This window comes from Mus pahari, chromosome 3 (assembly GCF_900095145.1).
Source record: "Mus pahari chromosome 3, PAHARI_EIJ_v1.1, whole genome shotgun sequence".
Taxonomy (NCBI): Eukaryota; Metazoa; Chordata; class Mammalia; order Rodentia; family Muridae; genus Mus; species Mus pahari.
In genome coordinates this window covers 85,974,539-85,990,354 of record NC_034592.1, presented here as the reverse complement: position 1 = coordinate 85,990,354, position 15,816 = coordinate 85,974,539, and the positions used below count along the sequence as shown (strand labels likewise).

Sequence of the window (15,816 nt, the reverse complement as noted above, 5' to 3'; positions counted from 1 at the left end):
CAGCAGGTGAGCGAACCTCTGTGAGCTAGCTGTCTCATCCATAAAGGGAGGCAAGCAGCATCCGTCCCCACACCAAGCCTACTGGGCAGACAATGCAAGGATGCCCAGAGCTTCCTGCTGCTGTTCCTATTCATAGGCAAAGCTGATGTTATTGAGCCTATTAGTTGTCCCAGTGCTAAGTGCTTTCAGGTGTGTTAGACTATTTAATCTTCACAGTCTTATAAGGAAGATACAATTATGTGTCTACTTAATTAAAACAGGAAGGGAAGGAGGGATGGGCAGGAATTGATCCTTAGAGGTCAAGCACCTCTTCCATCAAGAAGCAGGGCTATTTTCTGAGACTGGCTGCCAAACCTGGCTGCTTCCCCGCAGCATGCACACGTGTGAGCACACGCACACTCATGTGCACACACACACACACACACACACACACACACCAATCAGGCTGCACTGTGCTACTGTGGGGATCACTGTTCTGTGGAGATATTGAAGGAGAAAAAGACATGGGGTCCTATGACATGTGAGGCACCTGAGAGAGATGTTCTTGTGTGGCTAGACTCTCAGGAGTACCTCACTGACCGTTAACTCTGGTTTTCTGTGTCACATGATAGACAACAGGCAGGGAGTTGTGAGGTCCATGTGCCTTGTATCACCTCATACCATGCACCTGTGAGCATCACTTGGAATTAAGATGTTGAGGTCATTTACCCATGAGAGGCAGACAGGGCCGAAGACATAAACTCAAGTAGGAAGAACCACGACCGGAATCATCACTGTTATTTATTTCCAAGTCTTTCTACTTTCTAGCCCAGGAATAGCGGCGAATGGTGTGTTCCAGCTTTCCTAACTGGAGCTGTGGCCCAGCAGGGCTCCAAGCTCACAGAAGAGTCTGAGGAGAATGCTGCTATCTGTCTGTCTGCTGACTTCCCTCTGATGGGGGAGCAGGCGCTGCTGGCCTCACCCCTAAACCCCTCCATGTATTCCAGGGCTGGAAGTGAGCTCATCGAGCTAATGCCAGAGGTAACCTCACTAGGTGATTGCCACAGCACCAGCCTGAGCTCTCCACAGCAGCACGCACAGGCGGCTCACACTGCCACGGCTCGCGGTAGCTTAGCACCACATAGGGCCTTCTCAGAGATGGAGGCGTCTGCTCATCTTCAGGAGAAACAGGAGGAAGAGAAGAGAGGAGCACTGGGTGTGGCTGCTTCCATTCCTCCACTGAGCCTTCTGAGTAGCAGCAGCCCCTCCATCCCAATGTCTGCCCACTGTCAGCCTCTGTGCGGGCAGCCACACCCTCGCAGGCCAGTAACTGGTTGCCTTATTTATTAGCTACAGCAGAAAGCTGGTCCCGAATGCGACCCAGCCCGTCTAACATGGTGTCCAGCGTCTCTTTGCTCAGCTCCATGGTCACAGCCGAGATGGAGGGGTTCTCTCCACACAGACTAGGGTCCTCTTGGATCTGCAAGAAGAACATGGCCCAGAAAGTCAAAGCTGCCTGTCTTTATTTCTTCCCGGAAGTGAACCCTTCCCAGTTGAATGGGCTCCTAAGGAGAAGTCGCTACTGAGTGAAGCAGAGAATTCCCTTCGTTAGCAGCAGGTAGTGAAGGAGATGCTGCAAAGGCCTGGGTCCCTTTCCTTTTACATGCTATGGGTGAGTGAGGAGGCTCCCTGGCCTCTCCGATACTGGGTCTCAGTACTCATGTGAGAAAACACTACCTGTTCACACCACACTTGGACAAGTGGGCTCTATGGCATGCATAAAGCAACTGGACACAGAAAAGCTCCAGATGCAGCTATTTGGTCTTAAATGAGGAAATGAAATGTTACTATAGTTTAAAAGGGATCTGTTAAAGATACTTCTTCATCTTCGACAGATGTTCAGTTGCTGGGTGCCTGGGGAAGTGGCTATAGCATTGCACCCTTCTAATTTTAATTACCCAAATCCTACTAAATGGGCACAGGCCCTTACAAAGTTCCAGAAAAGGACAATGAAGAGAAGACAATGAGACAGGGCATGTGACTAAGGAGGTGCTGGCCACTCAGCTGCCAACAGTGGCTTGGGTTATGCCGCAACAGGGATGGCCCAAGGTACAGGACAGGAAGCTAGTGAGAGGCTACCTTCCTGAGAGATCCCGAGGGCTGACACCTACCTGTGCAACCCTGCTGTTAAAACTGGACACCTTCAGACATCAGCACATCCTCTAAAAAATGACCTCTGCATCTGTTCTCTGAAACGTCCGCTTTTAGCAACTGTTTTATTGTGACCAACGGTCCTACAGGTACAATCTGTGAATGAGCACCGCATTTGGGAGGGAGTATTCTCATTCTTTTTACTTTGCGGGTGTTTTAGCTGACTGGGGTGGGAGGCCAACTCACTCTCATCCCCTCTTGCCTCCCGAGGAGCCCGACACTGGGCTCACCTTCATCTGGAGCAGGCAGGTGGGGACAGCCATGCGGCTGATGTTGTCAGAGGAGGCTTTGACGTCCACTCTCCAGTCCAGGTCCACCAGGCGTGGCAGAGAGACTGCGGAGGGGACAGCTTTGGTCAGAGGTTATATACTACCTGTCTCCCCCAAGCTTGTATTTGATGACAGGTAGCTATAAGGAATGTGTATACATACATTTGACTGCAGGCAAGGCTCTGAAAGAGACAGGGAGGACCTGAGACCTACAAGTTGTGTGCCTTACACACGGCTTGGTGCCACCTGTCCTTAGCATTGACTCCCAGTGGGCGCATCTCCAGACACTCGCACTCCAGGAGTTGGGACAGAATGACAAGTGACACAAGGTAGAGATGCAGCCACGGCCTGAGTCGTAGAGGAAGGGCAACTTCAGCAATGGTGCTAGAGCCTTTGTTTCCTGGAAGCAAGTCCCTCACTTGTCTAACCCCGGAGCCTGCTTCCTCGGCCGGCTGAAAGCCTGGACTGCAGGGTTGCTGGAAGGGCTGGCTGAGTCTGCACTGACACAGAGCTCAGGCTCTGTGACTGGCTCAGAGTGATTGCAAGGGCAGTCATTTGGCACACTTTTACACAACCACCTTTCCTCTTTGCTAATCGAACACTCACATAATTCTCATTGTCTCACTGTTATTATTCATTGTATATGGCAGTGTGTTACCTAAGGTCGCCGTCGTATGCATACACATTGAGCATATCCCACCTGATACCCACTTCTGTCTCTCTCCCCTTTCTATTCCCTGCTCTGTTCCCTGTTCATTTTTGTCTTAACTGACATACACTTTAAGACTTCACTTTCTACTCAGGTGTTTCTGTATTCTTTAGCAACCCCCTTCTATCATAACATTAAGGATAACAGTAGTAGTGGCGTTAGTGATAATAATAATGTGAAATTTAAAAGGTATAACCCAGAGTGGGCTTTGGGATTCAAATGGTTCTCTTTGATCTGCAGTTGAGTTCTTGGCTGGGGCACTCAGCGCTGGCACTGAGGAGCAGGGCAGGGGAGAAGGAGGTGCCTCGGTACTCACTCTGGTTCGCTTGGGCTTCAGTTCTCCAAGTCGATCTGTTTAGGAAGAAAAAATGGGGAAGAAACAATGAGGATCTCCAGCTTGTGGCCCTCCCTTCAGAGGCAGTTTTTCATGGTTTTGCAAAGCTCAGTGATAGCAAGGCCCAAGTACTGCTAGTTTTCATAGCTTAGGAAAAACACACACACACACACACACACACACACACACACACACACACACACACACACACTCTCTCTCTCTCTCTCTCTCTCTCTCTCTCTCTCTCTCTCTCTCTCTCTGTCTCACACACACCCCAACATAAAAAGGCATAAAAGGGCAGTGGCCCTAAGACAGGACCTGAGTTCAATCTGTGGGACCCATACGGTTAAAAGAGAGCTAAGTCCCTCCGTGTCACCACAGCATGCCCTGCATAGCTCCAAATAAATGCATGTAATAAAACACCTTTAAAGAAAAATAGAAAGCTTAATGTGTTGTTATCTTCTTGTGCTACTGATCTCAAAGACAAAACAGAAAAGGTCAATTCACTCTCCCTTCCCTGAGCACCTACCGTGAGTGCCACATCTTATGTAAAACACACCACACATGCCAGAGCACGCAGCATCAGAGTGAGGTGCCAAGCAGAACAAGTGTGGTCACGTGTGAGAGTTCTAAATAAGCAGCAAAGCCCTTGGTAAATAACTATTCCCAGTTCCCACTGCTGGGCCTCTTGGAGCTGTCAGCTAGACACTTCTACCCAAGACTCATGTTGAAAAGCGACTTCCCAGCTTAGAAGATATAGACAATTCACAAAAGAAATAAAAAGGACCAATAAGCACAGGAAAAAGACACTCAATGTTTCTAATATCTAAAACTTAAAAGCTAAAGTGAGAAACCGTCTCCCATTCACAGAGCTGGGCAAAGTCCAGAAACCTCCCTGCTTCGAGGCCAGGCTTTGTGGCACATGCCTGTAGTTACAGAAGCAGTCACAAGAGGATCTATACACAGGGCTAACCTCAGCTACACTGGTAGACCTAGTCTCATACAAACAAACGACCACCAAAAACATAAGTAACAACAACAACAACAACAACAACACGTTGGAACAATGTTTTGGAGGAAACTTGACAATATAAGGCAAAACCCAGTATGTCCCAGTGTTCACAGGGCCTTTAAGCCAGTAAGTGAATAACCGCATACATAAGTTTCTATTACAAGTTGTTTTTGGAAGAAACTGCCAATATTTTAAATGTCTAACCTTAAGGAATTTAAAAAAAAACGACACCGAATTCTTCCATGGACTAGAATATATTTTACATTTAACTATTAAAAATAACCCTCAGGTCATTTACTGAAGTGTCATCAATATTCATACTGTTTGCTGAAAATAAGTAAGCTCTAAAATGGCAAGGTCCTGTCTGTTAAAAACAAAACCGGAAGATCAGCTTCTCCATATGGATGCAGAGAGAACCAGCCAAGTTCTCACCTTCAAGCCAGGAGTGGGAGCCCAGCACTTGGGAAGTGGAGGCGGAAGGATCACAAGTTCAATGTCATCCTTGGTCAAAAAGGGAGTTCAAGGCCAGTCTCAGCTACACGAGACTCTTCCTCAAATAACAGAAATAAGCAAAGAGATGAACAGCTTTCCATTAAAGAGTGGATGCAACTAACCTCTGGCTGTGGGGTTCAGGGTCTTATTTTCTTTCATCATTTATCATATTACAATATGCACTTTCAACCACAAAACTTACATTTCTAGAATAGTAATAACGAGAAATATGAGAGTTTGAGGGACTCTCAAAAACACACACTTACATGTGCTCCAGAGTGATTTTTGTCAGCAGGTTTTTGAGGTTTTGGTGGAAATTGTCCGGAAAGAGAGCCAGAATCGCCTCAGCAGAGGTCAGGTCACGGAAGGCCACCAGCCTGGTGAAGTGGTGCAGAGCCTGGAGCAGCTGTAGGACAGAGAGGGCAGCCCTGTAGCTGACGGGCAGGGGCAGGAGGGTGCACGCAGAGAGGCAGGGGTGGAGCTCTGTACACTCCCCCCAGGGGCACACTACCACAGTCACATTAATGAGTTAACTGCAGTGTGGGGGCCTCCGTAGCACATGCTGACACTCAGTATGACTCTGTGAGTTCACTGGTCCTTTTACAAGACAGAGGCAGCTGCCTGATGTAGGAAGCCATCAGCTTGTCAGAAACTTGTTAGTTGTGGGCAAAGGGATAATATCTTTTTGCCTTCTGTGGAAGAAATCTGACCTCCACTTAACTTTGTGATGCTGTTTCCCTGGTAACCTGAAATCCAGCTAGGTTACTAGGCAACCCTGCATTGGCCCAATGGACTAAGAAGACTGTGTAAACACTAGGGTGCACTTCCCTGAGTGAGGCTGCACCCTGCTTGCAAGAATCTGACCCTGTGCTTATTGAGTTATTAGAGGAGATACTGGTTCCCCTGGAGAGAGGGCTTCGATCTATGGAGGAAGGCAGCTCATGTCCCTATCCTTACGCTGTCACCTGGAAGATCAAAGAGAAACAGTCACAGTGTGCGACTCCCTCTGTGCAAGAGGAGTCTTGGACCCTGCCTCACTTCCCACCTTATATCCTCACAGGCACTACACATCAGACCCAGGCTTCTGCACAGTGGCCAGCACTCTATCAGTGAGCTACACTTCCAGCAAACCATCCCATGTCCTTGTAGAGCTGCAGCAGAATCTAAGTTAGAGTTCACTTATGAATTTGACAATGTTTAGCTGAATCCAAGAAAGCTCTCTGGAGGTGACTGTTTCTCCGCTTTGCAGCTTTATGTGATAACACAGACACTGTCTGACCATGAATGGACACAGCCCAGAAGCAAAGAGAAGTGAAGCTTTCGGCCATCGGGGTGGGAGTTAACGCTCAGCAGTGACCTGCCTTGTAATGGGCTTGTCTCCATTCTCTACAGTTTCCTCTACTCCTCCTCTGTTTTTCTAGAATCACCCAGCTGTACCCAAGTCCTGGCTTCAGCATATATTTTAAGGGTATCCAAACTAAGTCTACAATCTTACTTCTGCCTTTTACTTTCCTATAGTTGATTTCCATGAAGAAAGTTCTAGATTAAAGAAAAATAATGACAGTAACAGCACCATTGGATGAAGATACCTAGCCAAGCATAGGTGTCCTGGATGGACAAACCATCACTGCTATGTAACTTAGCTTGAGACACTCTGGCCTCCTCTTAGCTGCCTGATGAAAATCACATGAGCTGAGCAGAAGACGTTCAGGGGCCGAGGGAAGTGGGAGCGTGGGGTGTAGGGAGCACAGCCTCCCTGGGGGAGCCTGATTGAGCCCAGCAGTGGGTCCTCTCTAATGCCACTCAGGCCCCGGTGCCTCAGCATAAAGATGTCCCACAAGGTCTGTCCTCAGCTGTCCAGCCAACAGCTCATCAGCAAGTCACATGCTGTGCACAAAAATCACAGAAGGTCGGCTTTTACACACTGCCTAGGCAGTAAGTCTGAAATGAATGTGGCCTGGATCTCTGGTTATTTCTCATAAGGAGGTTGACGTGCCATAAAGAAAGGCTCAAAGACAAAGGTCTTAGAGTTTGTTAATATTTTTACAATCTGTCTGACGTTTGCTACAGTGTCCACTGACGTGTAAGGAGAAAAGGTCTGTGGATGTTCACCTGACTGGGAAGCTGGGAACAAGGCTAATAAGTGGTCAGGGCTGTGGCGCACACACACTTACTCGCTCTGCCTCCTCCTGGGTCACAGACAAGCTGGAACATGTATTATCGAGGAGGTTTTTTGAGTCAAGGGCTGAACTGGAGAAGCTTTCTTGGCACAGCTGTCTGACGACATCCTTTGAGGAGGCCTAGGAGTTAATTTACAGATGGTCAACACACAGAGCTAACATTCGTGTTGGTGATCTTAGGATGCTCTGCAGGGTCTGATGCCAACAGCTCACAGGACACTTCTGTTTCTGGGAAGATGGATACGTCTCTCCATATTCTTCCTGTTGAGATCAACTAACGTCCCTGGGCACTTGGGGAAAACACACTTAACTGTGTACGGGGGAGGAGAAGCCAGACCTGCTGGGATAAGGCCGAGGAACAACATGGGTGCTGAGGGTTTTGGTGCCCTGCCTCACTGATCCCAGACCTTGCCCAAGAGGGGCAGCTTCCTAAGATGGAAAACTTCCTAAGACAGTAACTACTCTACTTCAGCCAAAAACAACTGCCACATAAGAAACTATGGACACACATCACCAGGACCAGCAAAATAAAAAACTACATACCACAAAATAAAAAACAGACTAAAACTAGTCAATTCAGGCATGGGGGGGGGGCTGCAGGGCTCCACCAATGATCTAACAAGTGTACCACTAAAGTCATAGAACAAGATAGAGGTGGAAATAGCAGTTACACAGACAGACACACAGGCAGACAGGCAGACAGATGATAGATAACATTTAAGAAAACAGAACACATTATTAAACTTTCTAAGTTTAACCACAGACTTAATGGTAAATATTTCAAGAACCTAAGTGAACCCTAAAGAGTATAATTTAACAATCTTATACCAAGACACACCAGAAATTAAACTTAAAAAAAAAAAGTAAGCATTACAAGAAACACTCAGAATAACAACGGTTTTCATGTGGGAACTCAAGAGAGGCAGGAAAGCAGGGTTCTCAGATGCAGAATGAACCGTCAACCTAGAACTCCCAGCTAGTAAAATGTCTATCAGGAATGACGGAAACCAAGACAGTGTGTCAGAAGATCTGCCATGGAGGAGGACTAAGGCAAGTTTTTGACAGAAAAAGAATAGCTTACGTGTGGGGAGCTACAGCGACATGACCGAAACCACCTCTGGTCATTACAGCGTACTGCCCTGAGCAAGCCTGGCTCTTTCCCCTCAGATTTCTAGCATCCTAGGGACTCACAGAACTGTTAGAGTGGTATGTGAGCTTCACAAGCTGATGCTGGCACCACGAGCATCAACAATATGACTGACGCGTTTCTTTAGTCTTCTGCGATCTCTGACTATGGTAGTCAGCGCTTTTATAGATTTTCCTACACCACAAAATAAAAAAGAACAGGCAAACATGTAAAAAAAAACCCACCATTTTCTATATTACATTTGAAGGATGAAGTAAAAATTATACTATTGTTTGGTAGAGCTTTAAGTGTAATGGAAAATATTTAATATGAATATGTTATAAGAAGATTTCATCCTGAGATACTATGATGACACCAACAGACTATGATAAACTATCTATTAAAAAGTGCATCAGGGGCTGGAGAGATGGCTCAGTGGCTGAGAGCACTGACTGCTCTTCTAGAGGTTCTGAGTTCAATTCCCAGCAACCACATGGTGGCTCACACCATCTGTAATGGAATCTGATGCCTTCTTCTGGTGTGTTTGAAGACAGCTACAGTGTACTCACATACATAAACTAAATAAATAATTCTTTAAAAATAAGTGCATCAGAACCCCAGATAATATAAAATTCTGTGTGTGCATGTGTGTATGAGTGTGTATGTGTGCATGTGTGTGAATACATATGTGTGAATGTGTCTGTGTATATATGTGTATGTGGGTATATATGTGTGTGCACATATGTGAATGTGTCTGTGTGTATATGTGTGTATGTGCCAGTGTGTGTACAGGTGTGTAAGAGTATGTGCATATGTGTGTATGTCTGTGTGTGTATGTGTGCATATGTGTGTGTTATATGTGTGTGCCACTATGTACAGGAGTGTGTATGTGGTGTGAGTGTGTGTACACAAGGATGTGCAGTGTCCTGCTTCATTACTCTCCTCCTTACTCCCTTGAGACAAGGTCTCTCACTGGAGCTGGAGCTAGGCTGGTAGCCAGAAGCCTCGAGACCTCCTGTCCCTGACTCTACAGTTCTCTCATTACAGGAAGCTGGGTGACCATGTATAGTTTTTTAAATGAGTGCTGGAGATTCCATCTCGCTTGCATGATAAGCACCCTTACCCATCCAGCCATCTTCCTAGCCCTCAAAATAGAATTCTTTTAAAAATGTTCAAATAACCCATGAGAAAAGAGAAATGTAAAAAAGAAAAATAAAGAACGAGTAGAAAAAAAAAAAGAACAGATTTAAGTCCTAGCATGGTAGTATTTATATTGTCTAACTGACTTCAATATTCTAATTAAAATAAGAAATTGGCAGAGTGGATGAAAAATGTTAAATGCTAAATACAAGGTTCTCCTTTCAAGTATATGGGCAGGTAGATGGATGGATGAAGAATGCCATTCAACATTAATCAAGGGAATGCAAGAAAGGCCACACGGAAGCCAGATAAAGCATGCTCTGCAAAAAGGAAACTATCAGGACCATATTATAAAATGCTTCAAGATTCTGTCCTCCAAGAAGACGTCCAGAGTGAGTATGCACCCAACAAGAGGACTGCAAATCACAAGCAGTAACTGAGACAACTGTAAGGAGAAGCAGGTGACTTCCCAAACACTACGGGCACAGAAACACCCCTCCTTCAGCAACCGACAGAACCAGCCAGATATGAAACAGGATACAGAACTCAGCAACACCATCCATCACTCTAATTGACATCCATGCAACGCTTCCCCAGTAAGAGGACAGGGGGTGAATGAAACAAAGAGCTGGCAAGAACGATGAACCAGACAGTGAAAGGCTAAGGGGAGCTACACACAAATCCGACGGCTCCCACAAATGGACCCATTACTCAAAAACACCATCACGGTGCCCTCATATGAAACAGATATGTGATGGCTGTCACTAGTCAGGAAATTGAATCCACAACGTTAACTCAGAAAAAGAAATCTCTAGACCAAGGCATTTTTCACTAAAGAATTCTAACAAACATCTCAAGATTAAAAATATCAATTCTATAAATCTCTTTTAGAGAACAGAGGAGAGAGGAATAGTTTCCGATGTATTTTATGGGTAAAATTACCTTAATATTCAAACCAGACAGTTTGGATATTACAGATCAGCATCTTCTCATAAAAACTGACACAGAAATGCTCAGCAAAATATTAGCATATAGAAATGAACAATATATAAAGAATATATAAAAGGGATTATATACTATGGGCAGATGGGATTTATTCAGGGGATCTAAATCTGGCTAAATACTTGAAAATCTATATAACTCACAATTTTAACAGATCAAGGGAGGTGGGCACGCATCTTAAAGCAAGAAAAATGTTTGATAAAATTAAACACTAGGATTTTTAAAACCTAAACAAACAAACAATCCTCTCTCCTTAGGGCGATGGTTTGTCAGATAAAGAAAGGCAAGCGCTGCAAAGCCTGAGGACATTAGTTTGTGAACACACACACACACACACACACACACACACACACACACACCAACCAACCCCCCCCCCAAACATCGCCAAAACCTAGTATAAGTGAATTTAACAAGTTTGGAGATATAAAATCAACACACGAAGCTTGATTTATACACACAGATACCCCTTAACATAGCACGGGATGACATCTATCCTGCCTTTAAAATACTCTAATCAGCATTTGCAAGCAAAGAAGTGTGACCAAAGGGGATGCTGTGGGAAACACTGCGACACACTACAGCTCCACCACAAGATATTTCTTTTCTGTTGAGGGGGAGGTGCAAAGGGTGGAAGGCAGGTTCAAGGGGAGCAGGAGATGAGTGGGATTGGGGTGCATGATGTGAAATTCACAGAAAAACAAGAAAAAAAATTTTTTTTGTGAAACAGGGTTTCTCTGTGTAGCCCTGGCTGTTCTGGAACTCACTCTGTAGACCAGGCTGGCCTCAAACTCAGAAATCCACCTGCCTCTGCCTACCAAGTGTTGGGATTAAAGATGTGCACCACCACCGCCTGGCTAGAAAATGTTTTTTAAAATACCCTAATTAGAGGGGCTGGAGAGATGGCTCAGTGGTTAAGAGCACTGACTGCTATTCCAGAGGACCCCACATGGTAGGTCACAACTGTCTGTAACTCCAAGATCTGACACTCTCACACAGGCACACAGGCAGGCAGAACACCAATGTGCAAACAATAAAAATAAATACTTTTAAAATACCTTAATTATAAAATACATATAATACATCTAACCTATGGAATGCCATGGTTTGGTGATAGTTCCTGGACAGCACTGTTTTTTTACACTGAATGCTGCCTGGCTCACAGGGCGCTGAGGAACTGCAGCCTGGAATCTCCAGCATCTTCCCTAGATGCTGCAAGCCAGATGATCCAAATCCAATGCATCATTTTGATCCAATGCTTTTCCTTTCATACTGTTGTAAGGTAAAACAATCAGTGGTGGTGCACACCTTTAATCCCAGCACTTGGCAGTGGATTTCTGAGTTCGAGGCCAGCCTGGTTTACAGAGTGAGTTCCAGGACAGCCAGGGTTACACAGAGAAACCCTGTCTCGAAAAAACAAACAAACAAACAACCCAAACAACAACAACAACAACAACAAAAACAATCAAAAGTTGAAGCATCTTAATTTGAGCTCCATCTGTGCAAGTAATGGACATGTACACATAATTTTAAAAGTGTCATTTGCAATTGGTCAAAGATGAACCCTAGTACTTCTGTGCTACAACTATACATTGCAGGCAAAAGATCACAGAGAAGATGAGATAAATATGAAGATACACTAAGTTTATGTTCTGGGAGATTTAATGTCCCAATGAGGGCAACTTTTTCCTAATTGGCACATTTGTTCAACACAATTCCTATCAAAATCTAAGCAAGTTTGTCTTAGATATATCCAACAACATTTTAAAATGCATAGCGAAAGGCAAAGGAGTAGAGCAGCTAGCAATGCTTGCAAGTGTGTATGTGCCTGTGAATGTGTTGGGAGATGCATGTGTGTACACACATGTGGAGGTGGAAGACGATCTCTCTGTGGGTCCTTGGGTCCCATTCACTTTGCTCCTTAAAACAAGTGTTTTCATTGGTCTAGACCAGCCACACAGCCAAAGCTGCCTAGCCTGCCGGGCGCTAGGGTTACATGTGCACACCATCATGTGCACACCATCATGTGCACAGCATCACGCTATTTTTTTCACTTGGAGTCCAGGCATCACACTCACATCTCACACTTGCATGACACCCGATTTATGATTGAGCTATATCCCTAGCCAAAACAATTTGAGGAAGAACAATAAAGTAGGAGGAATTGGTCTGCTGTCAAGATTTATTATACAGTTAGGGAAATCAAGCCTGTGTTCACACAGATAAGGAGGCAGAACAGGGCACCAGAGACCCCAAAACAAACCAACACAAATATGTCCAAGGGATTCTTAAATTGTAAAAGCAATTCAGTGGAAGAAAAATCTTTTTCACAAACAGCCCTGAAACAATTTGACGTTAACTAAGCACACTCAACCTATGTATAATAATTGTATACAAAATCGGCTCAGTGTGGATCACAGGCTCAAATATAAAAGATAGATAGATACAGGGCTGGGACACGGCTTAGTGGGTAAATCACTTGCTGCACAGGCTCGATGACTTGAGGGATCCCCAGAAGACACACAAAAGCTGAAGTAGGGCACATGCCTGAAGTCCTAGGGCCCTGTATGAGAATAGCAGGCAGAAGGAGAATTCCAAGAAGCTCATGGACATGAGCCTGGTGCATGTTGCAGTAAAGGATGAGAAAACCTGCAGCAAGACTGAAGGCAGAACTGACACCCGAGGTTGTCTTCTGCCTACATGTACACACCCACAAACACATATGTAGACACACACAGAGCCGAGAAACACTCATCAGAATGATTCAGATAGGATATACTGACAACCCCAAATGTTGATGCTGATACAAATATATGTGTAAAGTAGTGCGGGTACTCTGGAAAAGTCTGGAGATGTCTTTAAATCATGTGACTTCCAGATAGCCTAACAACTTCATCTGTAAAACTGAGTACCAGAAATACTCTACGTATTTTTCAACAGACCAATGAGCAAACAAATAGAATACACTGCAGAATACTTCGAAGCAATAAAAAGGAAGCAATTGTGAATAGATATGATTTGTATGATTCTCTGGAGTAATGGTTTCTCAGCCTTCCCAATGCTGCAACCCTTTAAGACAGTTCCTCACATTGTGGTGACCCCAACCATAACATTATTCTATTGCTACTTCATAGTGTTATATCATAATGTAAATATATGCTATGCGGGATAACTGATATGCAGCCACAAAGGGGTTTCGATCCACAGCTTGAGAATTAGGCTTAGTGAGGGAAGCCAATCCACAAACATCATCTACACCAAGATTTACAAATATGTTCTTGAAATGAAAACTAATGACAAAAGAACTTCGAAGTGGCAGGGAGTTCTGGAAGCCAACTGCAAGTGAGCTTGGCTGTAAGACGTCAACCCAGGGGTATTACACAGATAGACATGCCTTAAAGCTTGACTGGATCAATGTAAATACCCTAACTGTGATATTTTCTATAGACATCCAGGAAGTCACCATTAGGGGACATGGGACAAAATCTCTGTGCATTATTTCTCACGACTATAGGAGATATTATTTTTAGCTGTTAATAAAGTGTATTTAAACAATAGAGCAATGAAAATGAGCTATTGCTACAAACATGACTGGAAGCCAGATGTGAACATGGATATGAAGAAGTGTTCCATTTTTGTGGAGTTCAGAGATTAAGTAATATTACACTGTGTCCAAAGCAATGCACTGTTAGGAAGTGGAGGAAGTAACCAAGGAGTTGCTGGGAGTACTGGTGTCTCGGTCTGTGGTCTGGTGTTGGCTACATGACTGTGTAGTCACCAAGGGAAGCACTCATGATTTCTGCCTTTTTCAGTATTTATGTTATATGTTATTTTCTAAAACTTACCAAGGAAAAGAAAACGTCCCAAGACAAGCAGGCATGGAGCAGGAATAGCTTAAATCAACCACAACGAAGAGGAAAAGCTGCTAAGGAGAACTCTTGGATCCTAGTCACAGCTCCGCTACACTAAGGCACTTCATAGCTATTTCTTTGGCATATACTGGGTGCCAGGTCTTGTTCTTGTTGGCATACGCTTGTGAACAATGAAGTCAAAGTGCTCAGGAGTAGACTGAGCAAATGCATACTAGGGAGATGTATACTGGAGAGGGCATTATATGTGTGACTGATAATGATAGTGTCACGAGGATCATTTCTGATCTTCAACTGGATGAGAGAGAAGAAAGGAAAACAAAAAGAAACAGAAATCATGTTCCTCAGAAGAGAACACAAAGACAACCATGGTGTGTGCTAGTAATAAGTCCTAAGAGGAAATGCAAAGCCATCCTTCTACGGAGTAACTCAAACTTTGTGGTGTCCCTAGAAGTACTAGGGTGACAAGAGGGAGAGGATTTCCCTGAGAGAGGTGCAAAGACTGGGATGAAATGGGGAACTGGTGACTGCCACCCAAGTGCTCCAATCCGAAAAACCACTGGTGGTCACTAATTCTTGGGTGTACTTACATCGACTATCTTATTTTTACTTCCACCTTAATATCTGGGCGTGATTAATTTTGTTGCTCCTGTTTAAAAGCTCAGAAAGGCTGAGCGATTTTCTCAGGGTCACACAGAAGCACTGACGCGCGGGGGAGTAGGGTGGAAGTGGAACAATGCTCCAAGCCAGGGCCGGTTTATTCCCAATTCCTGCTTTGCACCAAGTCCCAGACCCTAAGACTGTGGCCGCACGCGTCCCCACCCCTTCAAGATACCTTCAGTAGGCTCTGGAGCGCCACGAAATGCTCCGCTGTCAAGGCCGCCATCTTTCTGGAGTCACGTGACAGCGGGAGCAAGCGGAGCGTGCCTCGTGACCCCTCGCACGACATGCTGGGAGTTGTAGTTCTTCACTGTGGCTGGCGGGAATGGCGTTTAAGAGTATTAGGGTGTGCAGAAAACCGGGAAGTCTTACTCCTGTATGACTAAACTCAAAAACCAGAGGGCTGAGATGCTGGGAAAACTCGAATATAGGATGATTTCCAGGGAACAACTGACTGGACTTCCTAGGTCAGGGAAACTGGTTTTGCCTTTGCCCCTCTGGGTAGGCTGGCTGATCTGGCGAATGCACCTGCAGACTTGGCAGACACCTTGGCAACTTAGATGCCCAGAAGTGATCGGCCTACTCACCATCTGGGTTTAAATGACGCTCTGCCTATTTGAATTCTTGGAATTCACACACACACACACTTGTATGCTCACATTCCTGCAGTACTCTGTAAAAAAACAACGCTTTAAGGCATATAGTTTCTTTTCTGTTTGTGGAGAGAGAGGAGCTTGCCATTGTAACTAGCCTTATCTAGACTGTCAAACTAAGTCACTTAGGGTTCTTAGTAACTTTCCAAGAAGAGATCTGGTTTGAAGAGCAGCTGATTAGAA

At 44.9% G+C, this 15,816-nt stretch overlaps 1 protein-coding gene across 2 annotated transcripts; it reads right to left on the bottom strand.

The window, feature by feature from the left end:
* Positions 1-516: 516 nt before the first annotated feature.
* Positions 517-15,215, bottom strand: Commd9 (COMM domain containing 9). Of its 2 annotated transcripts, XM_021193990.2 has the most exons (6): positions 15,156-15,215; positions 7,181-7,306; positions 5,273-5,412; positions 3,485-3,519; positions 2,421-2,524; positions 763-1,459 (listed from the first exon to the last, which is right to left on the bottom strand). In XM_021193990.2, exons 1-6 carry the CDS (start codon positions 15,204-15,206, stop codon positions 1,319-1,321), a joined length of 597 nt encoding a protein of 198 aa, XP_021049649.1. In that variant the 5' UTR covers positions 15,207-15,215; the 3' UTR covers positions 763-1,318. The 2 variants fall into 2 exon arrangements, with proteins under 2 accessions (XP_021049650.1, XP_021049649.1); XM_021193991.2 differs by lacking the exon at positions 7,181-7,306 and having other exon boundaries at positions 517-1,459; positions 15,156-15,206.
* Positions 15,216-15,816: the final 601 nt, after the last annotated feature.

Coding starts and splice junctions, on each gene's coding strand:
- Commd9 (XM_021193990.2), bottom strand. CDS start 15,206: ATGGCGGCCTTGACAGCGGAGCATTTCGTGGCGCTCCAGAGCCTACTG. Junction 7,307..15,155: donor CGCTCCAGAGCCTACTGAAG/GTATCTTGAAGG, acceptor ATTAACTCCTAG/GCCTCCTCAAAGGATGTCGT. Junction 1,460..2,420: donor CCTGCCTGCTCCAGATGAAG/GTGAGCCCAGTG, acceptor TTCTTCTTGCAG/ATCCAAGAGGACCCTAGTCT.